The following is a 14,201-nucleotide window of genomic DNA, read 5'->3' as shown; positions in this document are numbered from 1 at the left end:
GGAGTTTGACCCATCAACGCACCTCTATTATCTACACACTTCACCCACAAACACACACACCTAAGAACTGCAACTACACTGCATCGCCCTCCCGCCCCTCGGCACATCCCCCGTCCACCTCTTCTCCTCATCCGCGTCACCCTCATACACCACCCCGTCAAACTCTTTTCCATGCCACGAGTCCTCAAACGGATATGTAGCCATGTGGATAGCCCTCTTCAGCACGTCTCTCTCCCCCTCCTTCTCGACCCGTCTGATCAGCTCATCCATGATCCACCCCCTCGGCGTAAAATTAGGGTTGACCGCCTTCATCGCCCTGATCCTCTCCTCATCCTTCCCCTCACCCCAGTCCTCCACCACCCTCTCCTTCCAAAACGCAAGCCAATCAGCAACCTTTTCAAGGTCGTCGCTGCTCGTCTCACTCAACCCGTCCCGATAAAAAAACACCTTTGCCTGCTCCGTCCTCCCCTCCTCACTCTCCAGATCAGCCACCTTGACACTCGACAACCTCCTGAAAAACAAATTAAAATCCAGCTCCAACGCCTCCATAGCATCAAGCAGCGGACTGAACAACCCATCAAAATCATCCTCCTTCACCCCCCTCAACCCCAACCTCTCACTCATCAGCCTCTTGTACTCGCCCAAAAACACCTGCTTATACTCCTCCCCCGCTTGCTCGATAACCTTCTCCGCCCTCCCCACCATCTCCTTCTCCATCTCCTCCCCCACCACTCCCTTTTCAACGTATTCCTCATCATCAACCCTCTCCCCAATCCCCATCATCTCCCCCAACGCCTCCCCCAACCTCACCAAGTTCCACCATATAATCGTCGGCTGGTTCCTGTAGCTGTACCGCAACATGTGATCATCATGATTAGGCGTATAACTCGGGTCAAAAACATCCATAAACGCATACGGTCCGAAATCCATCGACAACCCAAAGATACTCGTGTTGTCAGTGTTCAAAACCCCGTTCATAAACCCATACGCCTGCCACCTGGCCACAGTAGCTGCATTGCGACGGACAATGGCGCGGTAGAGGCGGGAATACCGGTTTTGCTCCTCCCCTTTTGGTCCCTCCACTGTTTCCTTTTTCACGCCAGTCTTCGGCTCGGTTTGTCCCTCTTCTAACCTGGCGGGGAGGTTCTCCCAGCCAGAGTAAACATGCTGAGCAACAACATCAGCCAAAACCCTCATATTGCCCCTCTCCCCCCTCGCCCTCAACAAATCAAAATTCCCTAGCCTGATCCAGGTCTCTGCAAACCTGACCACGATCGCCCCTGGCTCTATCCTTTCCCGTCTAACCCTCTCCTCAGGCAAAAGCGTCAAAGCCAGAGCGCGGGTGGTCGGAATGCCGAGGCCGTGGAGAGCCTCAGAGACGATGAACTCCCTTATACTACTCCTCAACACCGCCTTTCCGTCGGCAAAGCGGGAATAGGGCGTCATGCCCGCGCCTTTCAGCTGGACTTCGTATCTCTTTCCCGTCTGCTCGCTTGTTGTCTCGAACAAGCTGATAACCCGTCCATCACCCAACTGCCCGGCCCAGCTACCAAACTGGAAACCACCATAGTTTTGCGACCAGGGGTAGTTTCGATTGGATTCGTCCGTCTCGTCAAAATCCCAGAGCTTGTTACCGACTACCGTCTCGGCGAATTCAGGCGTGGTGGCCTCGGAAAGGGAGAGGTTTAGGGTTTTGAAGGCGGCGGGGGATATGGCGAGGAGTTGGTAGGTCGATTGGTGTTCTGGACGGACGTAGGTGAAGAGGCCGTTGCGGACCTGGCGGGGGGTGATTTCATCGCGGGGGGTGTTGTGAGACGAAAGGGGGGTGGGGTATAAGGGGTCTGGGGGGAGGAGGGAGGGGAGGGTCCAGGATTTGGGGAGGGATTTGAGGGGGAGGCCCCCGGGTTGGGAGGAGGAGCCCATGTTTGAGGGGAGGACTGAGAAGTTGCGGGAGATCAAGAAGGGAAGCTGGTTGAAGGTGGGATAGCGGAGGTGGGATGCGAGGGCTAGACAGCGGGATGCTGGTGCTGGGAAGCGCATAGGCGCGGCGCTGGTGAAATGATTGAGGTTGGGGTTTACAAGGTTTGGGGAGTGTTTGTTTTAAGCAGAGCTGTGAGGGTGATGGCGAAAAGAAGCCAAAAAAAAAAAAAAAAAAAAAAAAAAAAAAGGGGGAGGGTTGTATAAGGCCGTGAAAAAAATGGCTTATCAATCAGCGATGGTTTAACATCGCGGGACTGTCACAGTGAGTGGCGGCTGTCAACGGCAAGTCGTTGAACGTCATGGAGGGTGGTACAGGGGTCTGTCTTGGCATAAGCACCCAATGCGAACCCATGGAGAAACATATGTATGAATCATGGACTTTTGCAGAGTTTTGTCTTGAGGTGGCAATCTGATGAATTTGATATGGGATTATGAGAATATCTCAGCTCTTGGCAACCGGCCAGGTCCAAACATGAAAGATGGCGTGCATTATCAGATCAAACCAACCCCAGACCCTATGACGCCATAGCCGATGGGATGACGCCCCGCATCTACTCCCGTGCCCCCCTCCCGCCGCTGCGGGGTGCCCCCCGCTCCCGCCTTGCCGGGACCGAGGCCGGGATGGCACCCTGGTGCCGTTCTCTTGCAGCCATTTATTCGATTGGGAATTCGAATTCGACATTTAAGCCACATTCACGACATCGGAGTTAACCTGGTACTACCTACAGTGAGCGCTTATAAAACCCTCATCATCACCACCGAGACCACCCTCACCAACTCACATACACCTCATAGCGTCATACACCAAAATGAACTCCATCGAAGCCTCCCACGCCCCCGACGCCTCAGGCGCAACCCCCAAACAGCTCGACCACATCCCCAACCTCAGGCTCAGCGACGGCAATGAAATCCCCTTTGTGAGCCCCCTCCCTCCCATCATCTCACCTTCCCTCCCCTAACCATCTGTATAAAAGCTCGGCTACGGCCTCGGCACCGCAAACTTCAAACGTGGCGACAAGTCCAAGTTCAACGAAGATGTCGTCGCCGCCACCGTCACCGCCCTCAAGGCAGGGTACACCCACCTCGACGGCGCAGAAGCCTACGGCAACGAAAAAGAACTCGGTACCGCCATCCAAACCTCCGGCATCCCCCGCTCAACCCTCTTCATCACGACCAAAACCTCGTGCCGCCAAGGCGAAACAATCCAACAAGCCTTTGACCGCTCTCTCTCCAACCTTTCCCTCGATTACGTAGACCTCTACCTGATCCACTCCCCTTTCTTCGGCTCCCCTCTCTCCTCCCCTGAAGCCCTCCAGTCGGCTTGGGCAGAAATGGAAGCGATCAAAGACTCAGGCCGCGCCAAATCAATCGGCGTCTCCAACTTCCTCCCTCACCACCTGGAATCAATCCTCTCAACAGCCAAGCACCCCCCAGTGATCAACCAGGTTGAATACCACCCCTACCTCCAGCACGAAGACGATTTTGTCGATTTCCACAGGAGGCATAATATCGCCTTGGCGGCGTACGCCCCGCTGACGCCGATCACTAAAGCCCCGGGCGGTCCGGTGGATCAAGTCTATGAACGACTGGCAAACAAATACGGAGTGGGGGAGGGGGAGGTAGGGCTGAGGTGGGTGTTGGACCAGGGGATTGTCGCGTTGACAACCAGCAAAAGGGAGGAGAGACTGAAGGGGTGGTTGAGTAAGCTGCCGAAATTCAAACTCACTCCCAGAGAGGTGAAAGAGATAAGCGAGGCGGGGAAAGGGAGGCACTACAGGGGTTTTTGGAATAATAGGTTTGAGGAGGGCGATAGGCGGTAGGGGGTGGTTGGGGAAAGAAACTGTGTACAAAAGACCATGTTCGTGAAAGAATCAATGGAAAAGAGATTGGAGTCTCAGCCAAAGAACTACATGCAGATTTGCCTGACCATATGTGTAAGTGGCTATACATGTTGTTGTTGTTGTTGTTGTTGTTGTTGTTGTTGAAAAATATGGCGAGGTATCAAAGCGGTTCTTCACCTGTTCGACGGGACGCATGTCAAATCAAGGCTTTTCATAAGATGTAAAAAAAATGCAATTTGTGTATGCAAAACTCTGCAATATATATACAATCCCCTCCTCCTCCGACCCCCTAAAAGGATTCCCAACCAAACCCCAACCCCCCCCAAAAAAAAGAAAAAAACAACAAGAGATATTCAATAGATGTATGATGACAACAAGAAGAAGACTCGATCCCACCCCCGATTATGCATGTTTTCCCTTTTTTTTATCCCCCCTCTTTTATTCCTATCCCTCCTATCCCATCCAAATCTATCGCACCACTCCCGAAGCAATTTACCTCCAGTTATCCCACCGATTCTGAACATCGCAAGTAGGCCCCGGCACGCTAAAAGCCCTATTGTCACCCCCCTCCCAGCTAACACCGGCAACACCGTTCGTGATGCGGATGTACTTGTACTGAACACTGCTCCCGGCCTGGATAGGCAGAGTGATAGACCACAACGGGTCCCCAGAGGTGTACTTGGACGCGGAAAGCGGAACAGCCTTGTTGACGTCCCAGCTGCCGAGCTCGGGAACGTTGCCGACAACCTTGATCACCTGGCCCCAGGAAGTAGAAGCGCGCTCGTTGAACGTGACAAAGACCTTCTCGGGGTTGGTGCAGCCGGTGGGAACAGCGGTGATCTGCTCGACGGGGGCGTTGGCGGCGGGGGTGAGGTTGGAGGGGAAGACGGGCGTGGGGGGGAGGTTGTAGTTGCCGGCAACCTCAAACTTTTGGCACTGTCCGGCGGGGAGGGCGGTGGCCTGGCCGGCGCCCCAGCCGGTGGGGATGTAACCGTCGCGACGGGCGGTGGCGGTGAGGAAGGCGGAGTAGGACCAGGTGAGATCGGGGGCGGCGATGGGCTGGCCGGTGTTGCGGTCGATCTGCTCGTTCAAGGCACCGTTGGAGTGGGCGTACTTGGAGGCGACCTCGATGAAGCCGTCGGCGTAGGCGGTGATGGCGGAGATGATCTGGTTGTAGGTGGCGGAGCCGGCGGTGTGGGTGCCGACGGTGGCGCCCGAGACGTGGTCGCGGAAGAAAGGAAGCGAGGTCTGGGTGATGGCGATGGAGCCCTGGGCCTTCCAGACGAGGAGAGCATCGTAGAGCTGCTCGGCGGCGGCAAAGGTGGCGAGGAACCAGGGGTTGCCGTTGTAAAAGACATCCTCAGAGTAGCGGCCAACAGCGACGGCCTTGTTCTGGGCGATGCCGCGGTTGATGTTGTAGATGGAGCGGAAAGAGTCGACGACGACCTTGTGGTTGGAGAGCGCCCTGTCGGAGCAGGGCTGGAAAGTGTTGGCATCGCAGCCGGCGGAGGGGTCGAAGTTGTGGATGGAGGCGAGGATCGAGTTGGCGTCACGGCCGCGGCGCCACTCACCACCGTTGATGTTGGAGACAACGAAACCTTCGCGAGCGTTCCAGAAAGACTGCTGGAAGCAGAGAACCTGAGGGGCGACGGCAGTGTAAGCACGGGTGGGCTTGCCGAGGACGGCGCCGAGCTGAGCACCCTCGACGAGGGCACGGTGGGTGCTGGCGATGGTGAAGAAGGAGGAGCCGGGAACCTCCTCCCAGAGGTCGAAACCGGTCTGGTTCCAGTATTGGGCCGAGTACTTGAGATCGTTCTCGATGGTGGGCCAGACCTGGGCGTTGGCAACAGCCTTGTGGCCGTTCTCAACGAGCCACTTGGCGTAGCGGATCAGGGCAATGGCACGGAGAGGAGGACCATCGCGCTGGGGGCGGCCCCACTCGCCGGTGAACTCCTTGAGATCAACCATGAACTTGGGCTCACCAAGACCCTGGCCGTCGTTGAGACCACCGGCCGGGTTGCCGACACCCTGAAGTTTGGCCTGGGAGGAGACAAAGTTCTTGAGCTGGGTGTGGAGATCCTCGGTGTAGTTGCGGCGGAAGGCATCAGCAAGGCCCTTGTAGACGAGGGCGGCATCTCTGGTCCAGGTGTAGAAGTCTGTTGGTGTCTGTCAGCAAGTGCGAGTGATATCAGAGAACCAGTAAACTTACAGTCAGGGTCGGAGCGGGAAGGGCTGGCAACAACGACACCGGCGGGAACACCCTGGTTGCGAACAGCACAGCCATTGGGGCCGATGTTGCAGAGGAGCTTCTCCCAGGCGATGGGGGTCTCTCTGTTGATCCAGTCGTCGACGTTGCGCTTGAGGAGGTTGGCCTCACGTCTCTCGACATGTTCGGGCAGACCCATCACCGACTGAACGGCGCAGGCGCCCAGCAGGGCGAACTTGGACAAGGCGTGCATGGTGGGAAGGTATTCGTAGAGACCAGAGGCGTTCAGGTTCAGGTTCCAGGTCCAAGGGTTGATTGACTCGGAGGCTGCTGCTGGGATGAGGTCCTGGATGATGTTGGGAACGGCGAGGAGAGCCATGTTTACTTATACTTGGATCTTCAACATGTGGTACCGGGAGGCTGCCGTGCTCGGGCCGGGGTCAAGCCAAGGACCGCCTCAACGTCAAGGGCGTCCACGGGCGTCCAAGCCGTTGGCACGGTGGAGCTGGCGAGGGAAGGGCCGACCTCAAGGTGTGAGCAAGATGGCTTCTCGGTGTTTCTCGTACTCGGTGCTACGATGGCCAGAGCAGAGAGGCAGGGCCGGGAAGCAGGGGTAGGACCCGGGTTTGCGGGAAGGTAAGTTGACAGCGTTGCAACGGAGCGTCTAGAGGCGGTTGAGCTACTGTGTATGCTATCATGCGTGTTCTGTTCCCCAGGTCGGCCGGCCATCTGCTCTAAAAGAGGGTTAACCGAGATACCAGGCACTTGACCACACTTCTTGGAAAAGCACCGATATCTAGCCGGAGAGACCAGGGGCCTGAAGACGTCACTAGCTTGGGCAGCCATGGCGGTGGACAAAGGGGATTGGTCATCTTGATCAGTTTTACTGGGTCTGGCAGACTGCCGCGGCTTGTGGTGGTGAGCAGGGCAGTTGCATGAACCACGGAGAACGCCCTTCAAAGCATGGAGATTGAAGAATCTCACTTACATGCAGTGTGGGGAGCATGGACTGGGGTACAGAATCGTATGGGGTATGGGGAGGATGCCAAATCGGGCCACCCGAGACAGGAGAAGGAGCACTAAACTCAGGCACCGTGCTTTTTCTCCCCTGCTGTCATCCAAAGTCTGTCCTCTATCTTGCTGGTGTAGATATGCAGGTGTGTGTATGTCTGTACCCGTGTAGGCGTGTAGTATGTGCTTGATCTGGGGGGTAGCCTACATGATGCGCAATCATCCTCTCTGATAGAGAGCATCTGATGGAGACAGCCTCTCTTCTCAAAACATAGACGATATGCAGGTCATGGCTAGCCCAACGGTTGCGGTAGCGTCGGCCCCGCAATCGCAGATTCGAATCGGTCCGTCCGGCGGTTTCACGCCCTCCTCCCCCAGAGAGGAATCTGGAGGATGGTGAGGTCGCAGTGCCGTTCCCCGCATCGGCAGCCGGACGCCAGATTGTGGGGTCCCCGGCTTCCCCACGAGAAAGGAAGCTCGCACCGAAGCCTCACTTTAAAAAAAAAATCATCGTCACATGCCTCAGCCACAGATCGCCGCCAAGGAACAACTTCAGGCTCAGCTCTTGTCACGCCGAGAAAGGCCGAACGACACTTCGGGATTCAGAGCAGACATGAAGCCATCGTGATCGGTCCGTTTTCTTGGAAACTTGTGAATGGCTTCGGAGCAGCCTCCGAACGTGTTGCCAATCATGGAAACCTGCCGGAGATAACGGACAAGAATTCAAAGCAAAGAATCACATGATATCAAAATGTAGGTCGCTATGGTTTCCCCCAGCATCACAGACCGACGGTCTCTGCGAACGGCTTGGAATATAGCATCTCGTAAAATCAGTTTACACCCCGCTCAAGCGCCGCCGAAACGGCGCGAACAGAGCTGCCACAGACTTCGGTCAATCTTGGTTCCTGTCGGTAGAGCTGACATCATGGGGAGAAGATGGCATTCATGGTAATACCGAACTGCGCCAGCGCTGCGACTCTGACCACCCGAGGGCAGCAGAGGAACACTGGGCACAGGACCGTTGAAGAGAGAAAAAGGAAAAAGAGAAGTTGGAAAATCTCAGCTTGGCTTTACCTAAATACTGGCAAATTTTTGGTGGAAGGTGGTCCGTGCACGCATGCAAATTTGCCAGCCGTGCTGTTTGTCTGCCTTATCTTATCAATCCGGCTCCACTTTGGAGCATGTCAGCCTCATCATGTCCAGCTTGGCTCGTCGCCTTGCCTTGGGCTTGCCTTGCCAATCAAGGTTGGTCCTCAATTTTATCTACTCCATCATCATTTTGTGCCATTAACAACAAAAATGGACGCTGCGTCGATAGAAGAGATCAACAAGGTCCGCCGGGCCATGGGCATGAAGCCCTTGCCTGTGCCTGGAGCAGCGCCACAGGAAGCAGCGAAAGAACCATCCCCAGACCCCGAGACTGGCGAGAAGGCGAGCACCCTCGAGATTCGCGAAGCAGAAGGATTCGAAAACTACAGAAAGGCGCAAGAAGCCGAAGAAGCGAAACGGAAACGCGCCGAGAAGCTTGCTGCGATCAAGAAGGCGCGTGAGCTGGCTCAGCGCAATGCGGTTCTGCAAGGCAAGGGCCTCGCAGACGACGATGACGAGCTCGACACCAAGTCCTGGCTGAAGAGCCAAAAGAAACGACAAAAGAAAATCGAGGCGGAAGAGAAGGCCCGGGCAGAGAAAGAGGCAGCGGAAAGGAAGGCGGCTGAGCATACAGCTGCTGACTTGGCCGGTGTCAAGGTTGCGCACGACATGGCCAGCTTCCTGGATGGAGATGATCAGGTCCTCACATTGAAGGATACGGGTGTGCTAGAAGAGGAGGAAGGGGATGAGCTGGAGAACTCCGAGCTGAGGGAACGGGAGAAGCTGCAGGAGAGGCTAGATCTGAAAAAGAAGAAGCCAGTGTACGACCCAAACGACATTGACGAGACGGGTCAGATTGGGATCCTGTCGCATTACGATGAGGAGATTCACGGAAAGAAGAAGAAGGCTTTCACGCTGGATGCAGTGGGGACGTCATCAGATTTGGCCGACATTCTTGCTCAAGCGCCAGTTCAGAAGAGAAGGCAACAAGTGGGGGATCTCGACACTCTTGGTAGGCACCACCTTCTTCATCCACAGCTTTCTGATCGTCACAACTAACAGAATCTCAACAGAGGACGCTCCTCCCCCAGTGTCAGACTACCTCGACGCCTCGGAGATCAAAGTCAAGAAGCCCAAGAAAAAGTCCAAGTCATCACGGCAGAAGAAGGATGACGACGACGTGTTATTCCCAGGGGACACAACCAACCTCGATAACGACATGGATATAGACGGCGGCGCCATCACGTTCACGAAGAAGCGCAAAGTTATCACTGACGACTTTGCTGACGACGAGGACCTCCAAACCTCCCTCGCTCAACAAAGACGAGATGCCCTCAAGAAACGAAAAAAGACTCGGCCAGAGGACATTGCCCGTCAGCTGAGGGAAACAACCAACGACCCCGATGACGCTCTCCCCTCTACAGAAAAGGCCGTTGTCATTGACGAGATCAGCGAGTTCGTCGACACGCTCCGCGCAAACAGGGACCAAGAGGAACAGCGCAGAAAGGCGCCCAAACCCAAGCTAGAAAACGGCCTCGCTGCGGTGACAGCGATGGAGGACGAGTCCTCGGATGAAGAAATGGCCGACGCCCACGATCCGCGCAATGAATACGAGCCCTCCTCCACCCGCCGCACCACCACCCCCTTGGCCGAACTCCCTCTCGGCGTGGAAGAAGAAAAGACGGTCGCCCAAGGCATGGGCGCCACCCTCTCCCTCCTCCGCGACCGTCACCTCCTCGAAGAAGGCCAGGGTGCCGAAGCAGCCGAAAAGTTCCGTCAGCGCCAGAGATTTCTCGCCGAGCTCAACCGGCGCATGGCTCTTTTCGATGAAGAAACCCGCCTCCAGCGTGAGAAGGACCGTGAGAGCGAGCGGTTCAAGAGGATGTCGACAAAAGAGAAAGAGATGTGGCAGCAGCAGCAGAACAGCATCAGAGAGATGCACCAGAGCAGGGTTATTGATGCCTTGTATCGGGAGGGGTACAAGCCGGACGTGCAGCTGAGGTATATTGATGAGGACGGGAGGAGTCTGGGTCAGAAGGAGGCGTTTAAGGAGTTGAGTCATCAGTTCCATGGGAAGGGGTCTGGGAAGGGGAAGACGGATAAGAAGCTGAAGAAGCTGGCGGAGGAGAAGAGGAGGATGGAGCAGAGCATTTTGGATGCGGGGCAGATTGTGGGATTGGGGAGTGCGGCGAGGGATCAGGGGAAGAGGAGGAGGGAGGCGGGTGTGAGGTTGGCATAGATTCTGAAGGGTGGCCAACGGATATAAAGGTGCTTTACCCTTTCCTTGTTTCTGATGGACTTTGTTAATATCACGTATTTGTTATTTTGCTGACAGTGGTGCTTGATCTCAGTTGTGCGGTTCAGGGTGAGTTCCGTGTTGGATGATGTTGATGTGATTTGATGTGTCGTGAGGGCTTCATTGACTTGTATGTGTTTGTTTAGGTGCTCAAGGTATGTGTAAACACATGAACGTTGTAGTGATACTGTAAGAGTCCATTTGTAAGTTTAAAGTAGACAACTGGTTGAGGGTGTCTACATGAAATGAAAGGTCAACTGCCAGCTTTCTGGGATCACGACAAAGCCATGACTGAGCTCATTTCGGGAAGACCTGTTGGGATATCCATGGTCTTGATTTTATAGTAGTTCAAATGTCAACATAGAACCTCAGGATATGACATATATTCGCCTGCCTCATCCGATCTTGATAAGCTTGGCCTCCTAGCACGGTACAAACGAATTTGTTATCAACGGGTGTTTGTACGAATATCACAAGACGATTAGTTGAAGACACAAAGACGGAAGATACAAAACCAATCTAGTCAACCTCGAGCATTGAGGGCGAGATGCGGCCAAGAACGTCAATCTCTAACCTTGAATATGAGCACTTACAATTGTTGCAAAAAAAAAAAAAAAAAAAAAAAAGCCTTCCACAACCCAGTCAGCCACTGAACCCTCCTCTCCATATTTCACATCGCTCCTTCCGCCGAGTTGCGGTGAAGCGGCGGGGTCACTAGGCGTGTCGTTGATGTTGTCTTGTGGCGGGGCAAATATCGAAGCTTCTCTTTCGACTTCACAAGATCACACACTCCGTTTTCCCAACAACAGCAACCGCAGGAACAAAACATTGCCAAGGTAATTATAATACGCCGCATTTAAAGCTGTTTGTACTTTTAACTAACCGAGTCACCAGAAAAGTCAGTGTATGTAGCATTCCCGTCTCAAGAAAGCCTGTCAAAATATTATTCGACTCGACTTGACTCGACTCTGCAACCACCTCATCACCCATCATGGAGGGCTCCTTCGACCTCGGAGATCTGATGGACCTCGACGGCTCCTTCAAGCCGCCTGTCAAAGAGGAGAAGGAGAAGATCCCCCCGCTTAGGAACGTAGCTGGTCACATGTTCGTTCCCGTTAGTTTCGACCTCACCACAGCGACACCCCTGCAGGGCCGGATGCAGCGCCTGGAGCACATTCTCAAAAGCATCGAGTTTCACCGCCAGGGGTCGAGAGAGAATCTGTACTACATGTTTGATCGCGAGAAACAGCGGCTTATCAACGAGGCTGAAGAGGTCGAGAATCAGCTCGGTCAGGACTACCGCCCTTCTCTCACGCCGCAGGAGGAGGATTCCTTCTTGGCGAGTGTGAGTGCCCCGGCTGATCCGAATAAGGATTACAATGTCAAGTCGGAAGCTGTGCTGCCGTTGAAGCAGGCTATCAGGCCGGAGCCGGCGGACAAGCCGTTGCCGGTGAGGGAGAAGACGGTGAGGGACTTGATGTTTTTGATTGAGAGCTCGATCAGCGAGCTGGACAGCTTTGAGAATGCGATGAAGGGCATCAGGGACAAGTATGCGGTGTATGTGGAGAAGGAGGTGGAGAAAATGAGGGAGTTTGAGGTCAGGCCGGAGAGGATGGGTGCTTAGAAGGCAACGGGTTCAACTGTTGACGGCGTCCGGGTTTCCGGGGATGCTGTTGGGAGCAATAAGAGACACCGTGGATTGGGAGATCACTCATTGGATGTGTCTGGGACACCTTTGGCTTCGGGGGAGGAGAAAGATTTGGACTTGGCAAAGACATTTTCGGAACTGGCGAAGCAGGAGTCTTCAGCCACGAGACAGCAGGGCTTGATCACACCGAGACAGGTGTTGCTGCGATCAAAACATGTACCGTCATCATCACCATTGTCAAAGATCACTTCGTTGACAGAGGATGAAACCTCGCTTTCGTCAAGCACAGCTACACCCTCGGCAGTACAGGCTTCATTGATGCCGGAACAGATCTCGCATCTATCAAAGAAAGCCTCACCGTCGGCGGCACAGACTTCGTTGACGCAAAAGCAAACCTCGGTTCGGTCGAAGAAGACCCTACCCTTGACATCACCAGGTCCATTGATGACAAAAGTGGCCTCCATGCCGTCTAAAAAGGGTACATCTTCTACAACACAATCCCCCTTGCCGGCAAAGACGCCTTCATCACCGTTTGAAACGGCGACAGCCTCACCCCGCTCAACAACGCCAGTTCCTCAGAGAATCATCCAGAACCACACCAACATCACTCCCCAATCTGGTAACAGCGGTCTTCCCCGAAAACAAACCTACATGTTGCCTACCGAATCCTCGACTAAAAAGAAGAGATCGATAAAGTCGTCCAGTCTCAAGCCTGTCGCCATCTCTCCCACTCCAGCTGTCCCTAGCCCTTCGAGCTTGTCTACACCGACGATGGTAACCACCCGACCCAACCTGCCCATCTCTAGCTCTTCGACGGGACTGGACAAACTCAGATCCCTCTCCATCAGCAACGACCTCCCCCAGAAGCGGTTGGCTGATGTTTTATCTCCGCAGCACAGTGGTGATGATGAAGCGGTTGGAAAGCGGCCGGCGGTGAAGAAGAGCAGACCGAGTATAGAGACAGCTAGTGGTGCTGAGACAGAAACACCACCACCAGGCACTGGCAGTTCAAGCAAGAAGAGGGTTGTCAAGAAGAAGGGGATGCCTCCAAACTCGAACTGTTTGGCGACGATCTTTGCTAATGCGAGTAATGCTGTTGGGGGGGAGAGGGAAGGGGAGAAGAAGAAGAGGTATGAGACTTTGAGTCCGAGGGCGAGGAGGGCGGCGCAGGAGCGGCAGTGGAGGGAGGTGAGGGAGGAGAGGGAGAGAGCGAGGGAGGAGGAGGAGGAGAGAAAGAGGGAGGTGGAAGGGAAACGAGGGTTTGGGAGGGAAGGGAGGGGGGGAAGGTTGTGTAGAGGTAGATGAGAGGTTGTGTAGTTGAGGTTAAAGGGATGGGGGTATTTGTAGGGTTTGTGTAGATATAACGATGTTGGGATAAGGGGGGATGGGATTTGTGGGATGAATACTGTATATTGGACAGGCGAGTCTTGTCTTTGAGATTATAGAGAATTTTGGTAATTCTTGTAAAGAATTGAGGGTGTGATGATATTGTCTTTTTTAGGCCACGCCAAGTAAAATCATGGATTGGTGTTCTGCAAAATGCAGTTCACCGTGCCATTCACTATGCCAGGAAGCATTCCCGAACCATCACGCGCGATTCGATCAGTCCACCGGGATGGGGAGAACTGAAAAGTCGATGTCCATGGGAAGCTATCACGGTCCCTCCACAGCTACGAAATGCCACTCTCGGGTCATCTGGCCTCAGACAAACGGGTCCCCCCTCTCATCGAAATCAGAATACCACGAAGAAATATTTTGAGATCATTCAATCCGCCTAAACTCATTCACTCGCACGCAAATCAAAATGGACAATAGTCACAGGCAAAAATGTAGCAACCGCCGGTAAGAACCATGGCTCAACGAGACACGAAATCTCTCACCTGCATCCATAAACGGAGCCAGTATAATATTTTTCTCTCTTGGTGCACATGATAGAGGAGGAAGTTCCGTGGAAGAAGTTAACCAGTACCCTCCTACAATAAGTGACCGTTGGTACAATATGGAGAGAAAAAAGAAAAGGAAAAAGCGAAAAAAAAAAAGAAATTGGTGGGGAAGACATTTATGGGTGGGCGGGATTAGAATTGGGTGATTGTGATTGGTTGGGTAGGTTGGGTGGGGGACCCGCAGTTT

At 54.2% G+C, this 14,201-nt stretch overlaps 6 protein-coding genes across 6 annotated transcripts; 3 read left to right on the top strand and 3 right to left on the bottom strand.

Annotated features, from left to right (window-relative positions):
• Positions 1 to 60: 60 nt before the first annotated feature.
• QC761_304930 (uncharacterized protein) lies at positions 61 to 2,040 on the bottom strand (the record flags this gene model as incomplete). The annotated part of the gene is made up of 1 exon (XM_062877638.1): positions 61 to 2,040. The coding sequence occupies one exon, from the start codon at positions 2,038 to 2,040 to the stop codon at positions 61 to 63; it is 1,980 nt and encodes a 659-aa protein (XP_062733429.1).
• Positions 2,041 to 2,444: 404 nt separating this feature from the next.
• QC761_304920 (uncharacterized protein) lies at positions 2,445 to 3,863 on the top strand. Its single transcript, XM_062877637.1, has 2 exons — positions 2,445 to 2,897; positions 2,955 to 3,863. The coding sequence occupies exons 1-2, from the start codon at positions 2,790 to 2,792 to the stop codon at positions 3,798 to 3,800; spliced, it is 954 nt and encodes a 317-aa protein (XP_062733428.1). The 5' UTR covers positions 2,445 to 2,789; the 3' UTR covers positions 3,801 to 3,863.
• Positions 3,864 to 4,313: 450 nt separating this feature from the next.
• Positions 4,314 to 6,406, bottom strand: QC761_304910 (uncharacterized protein; the record flags this gene model as incomplete). The annotated part of the gene is given in 3 exon segments (XM_062877636.1): positions 4,314 to 5,654; positions 5,670 to 5,977; positions 6,031 to 6,406. 3 exon segments carry the CDS (start codon positions 6,404 to 6,406, stop codon positions 4,314 to 4,316), a joined length of 2,025 nt encoding a protein of 674 aa, XP_062733427.1.
• Positions 6,407 to 6,426: 20 nt separating this feature from the next.
• QC761_0052820 (uncharacterized protein) lies at positions 6,427 to 7,289 on the bottom strand (the record flags this gene model as incomplete). The annotated part of the gene is made up of 3 exons (XM_062872495.1): positions 7,247 to 7,289; positions 7,016 to 7,138; positions 6,427 to 6,552 (listed from the first exon to the last, which is right to left on the bottom strand). Exons 1-3 carry the CDS (start codon positions 7,259 to 7,261, stop codon positions 6,427 to 6,429), a joined length of 264 nt encoding a protein of 87 aa, XP_062733426.1. The 5' UTR covers positions 7,262 to 7,289.
• Positions 7,290 to 7,974: 685 nt separating this feature from the next.
• On the top strand, positions 7,975 to 10,825 carry QC761_304900 (uncharacterized protein; the record flags this gene model as incomplete). The annotated part of the gene is made up of 3 exons (XM_062877635.1): positions 7,975 to 9,139; positions 9,201 to 10,395; positions 10,479 to 10,825. 2 exons carry the CDS (start codon positions 7,975 to 7,977, stop codon positions 10,364 to 10,366), a joined length of 2,331 nt encoding a protein of 776 aa, XP_062733425.1. The 3' UTR covers positions 10,367 to 10,395; positions 10,479 to 10,825.
• A 570-nt stretch (positions 10,826 to 11,395) lies between these two features.
• On the top strand, positions 11,396 to 14,135 carry QC761_304890 (uncharacterized protein). Its single transcript, XM_062877634.1, has 2 exons — positions 11,396 to 11,984; positions 12,048 to 14,135. The coding sequence occupies exons 1-2, from the start codon at positions 11,415 to 11,417 to the stop codon at positions 13,374 to 13,376; spliced, it is 1,899 nt and encodes a 632-aa protein (XP_062733424.1). The 5' UTR covers positions 11,396 to 11,414; the 3' UTR covers positions 13,377 to 14,135.
• The last annotated feature ends 66 nt before the right edge of the window (positions 14,136 to 14,201 follow it).

Source organism: Podospora bellae-mahoneyi, chromosome 3 (assembly GCF_035222275.1).
Source record: "Podospora bellae-mahoneyi strain CBS 112042 chromosome 3, whole genome shotgun sequence".
In the NCBI taxonomy this organism is placed as follows: Eukaryota; Fungi; Ascomycota; class Sordariomycetes; order Sordariales; family Podosporaceae; genus Podospora; species Podospora bellae-mahoneyi.
This window is presented reverse-complemented; position numbering and strand designations above follow the sequence as displayed.

What these genes read in the sequence shown, in the direction of transcription:
- QC761_304890 (XM_062877634.1), top strand. Translation starts at nt 11,415, where the DNA reads ATGGAGGGCTCCTTCGACCTCGGAGATCTGATGGACCTCGACGGCTCC. An exon ending in GGGACAAGTATGCGGTGTAT is followed by an intron (nt 11,985 to 12,047) that starts GTGGAGAAGGAG and finishes ATGGGTGCTTAG; the next exon opens with AAGGCAACGGGTTCAACTGT.
- QC761_304920 (XM_062877637.1), top strand. Translation starts at nt 2,790, where the DNA reads ATGAACTCCATCGAAGCCTCCCACGCCCCCGACGCCTCAGGCGCAACC. An exon ending in ACGGCAATGAAATCCCCTTT is followed by an intron (nt 2,898 to 2,954) that starts GTGAGCCCCCTC and finishes TCTGTATAAAAG; the next exon opens with CTCGGCTACGGCCTCGGCAC.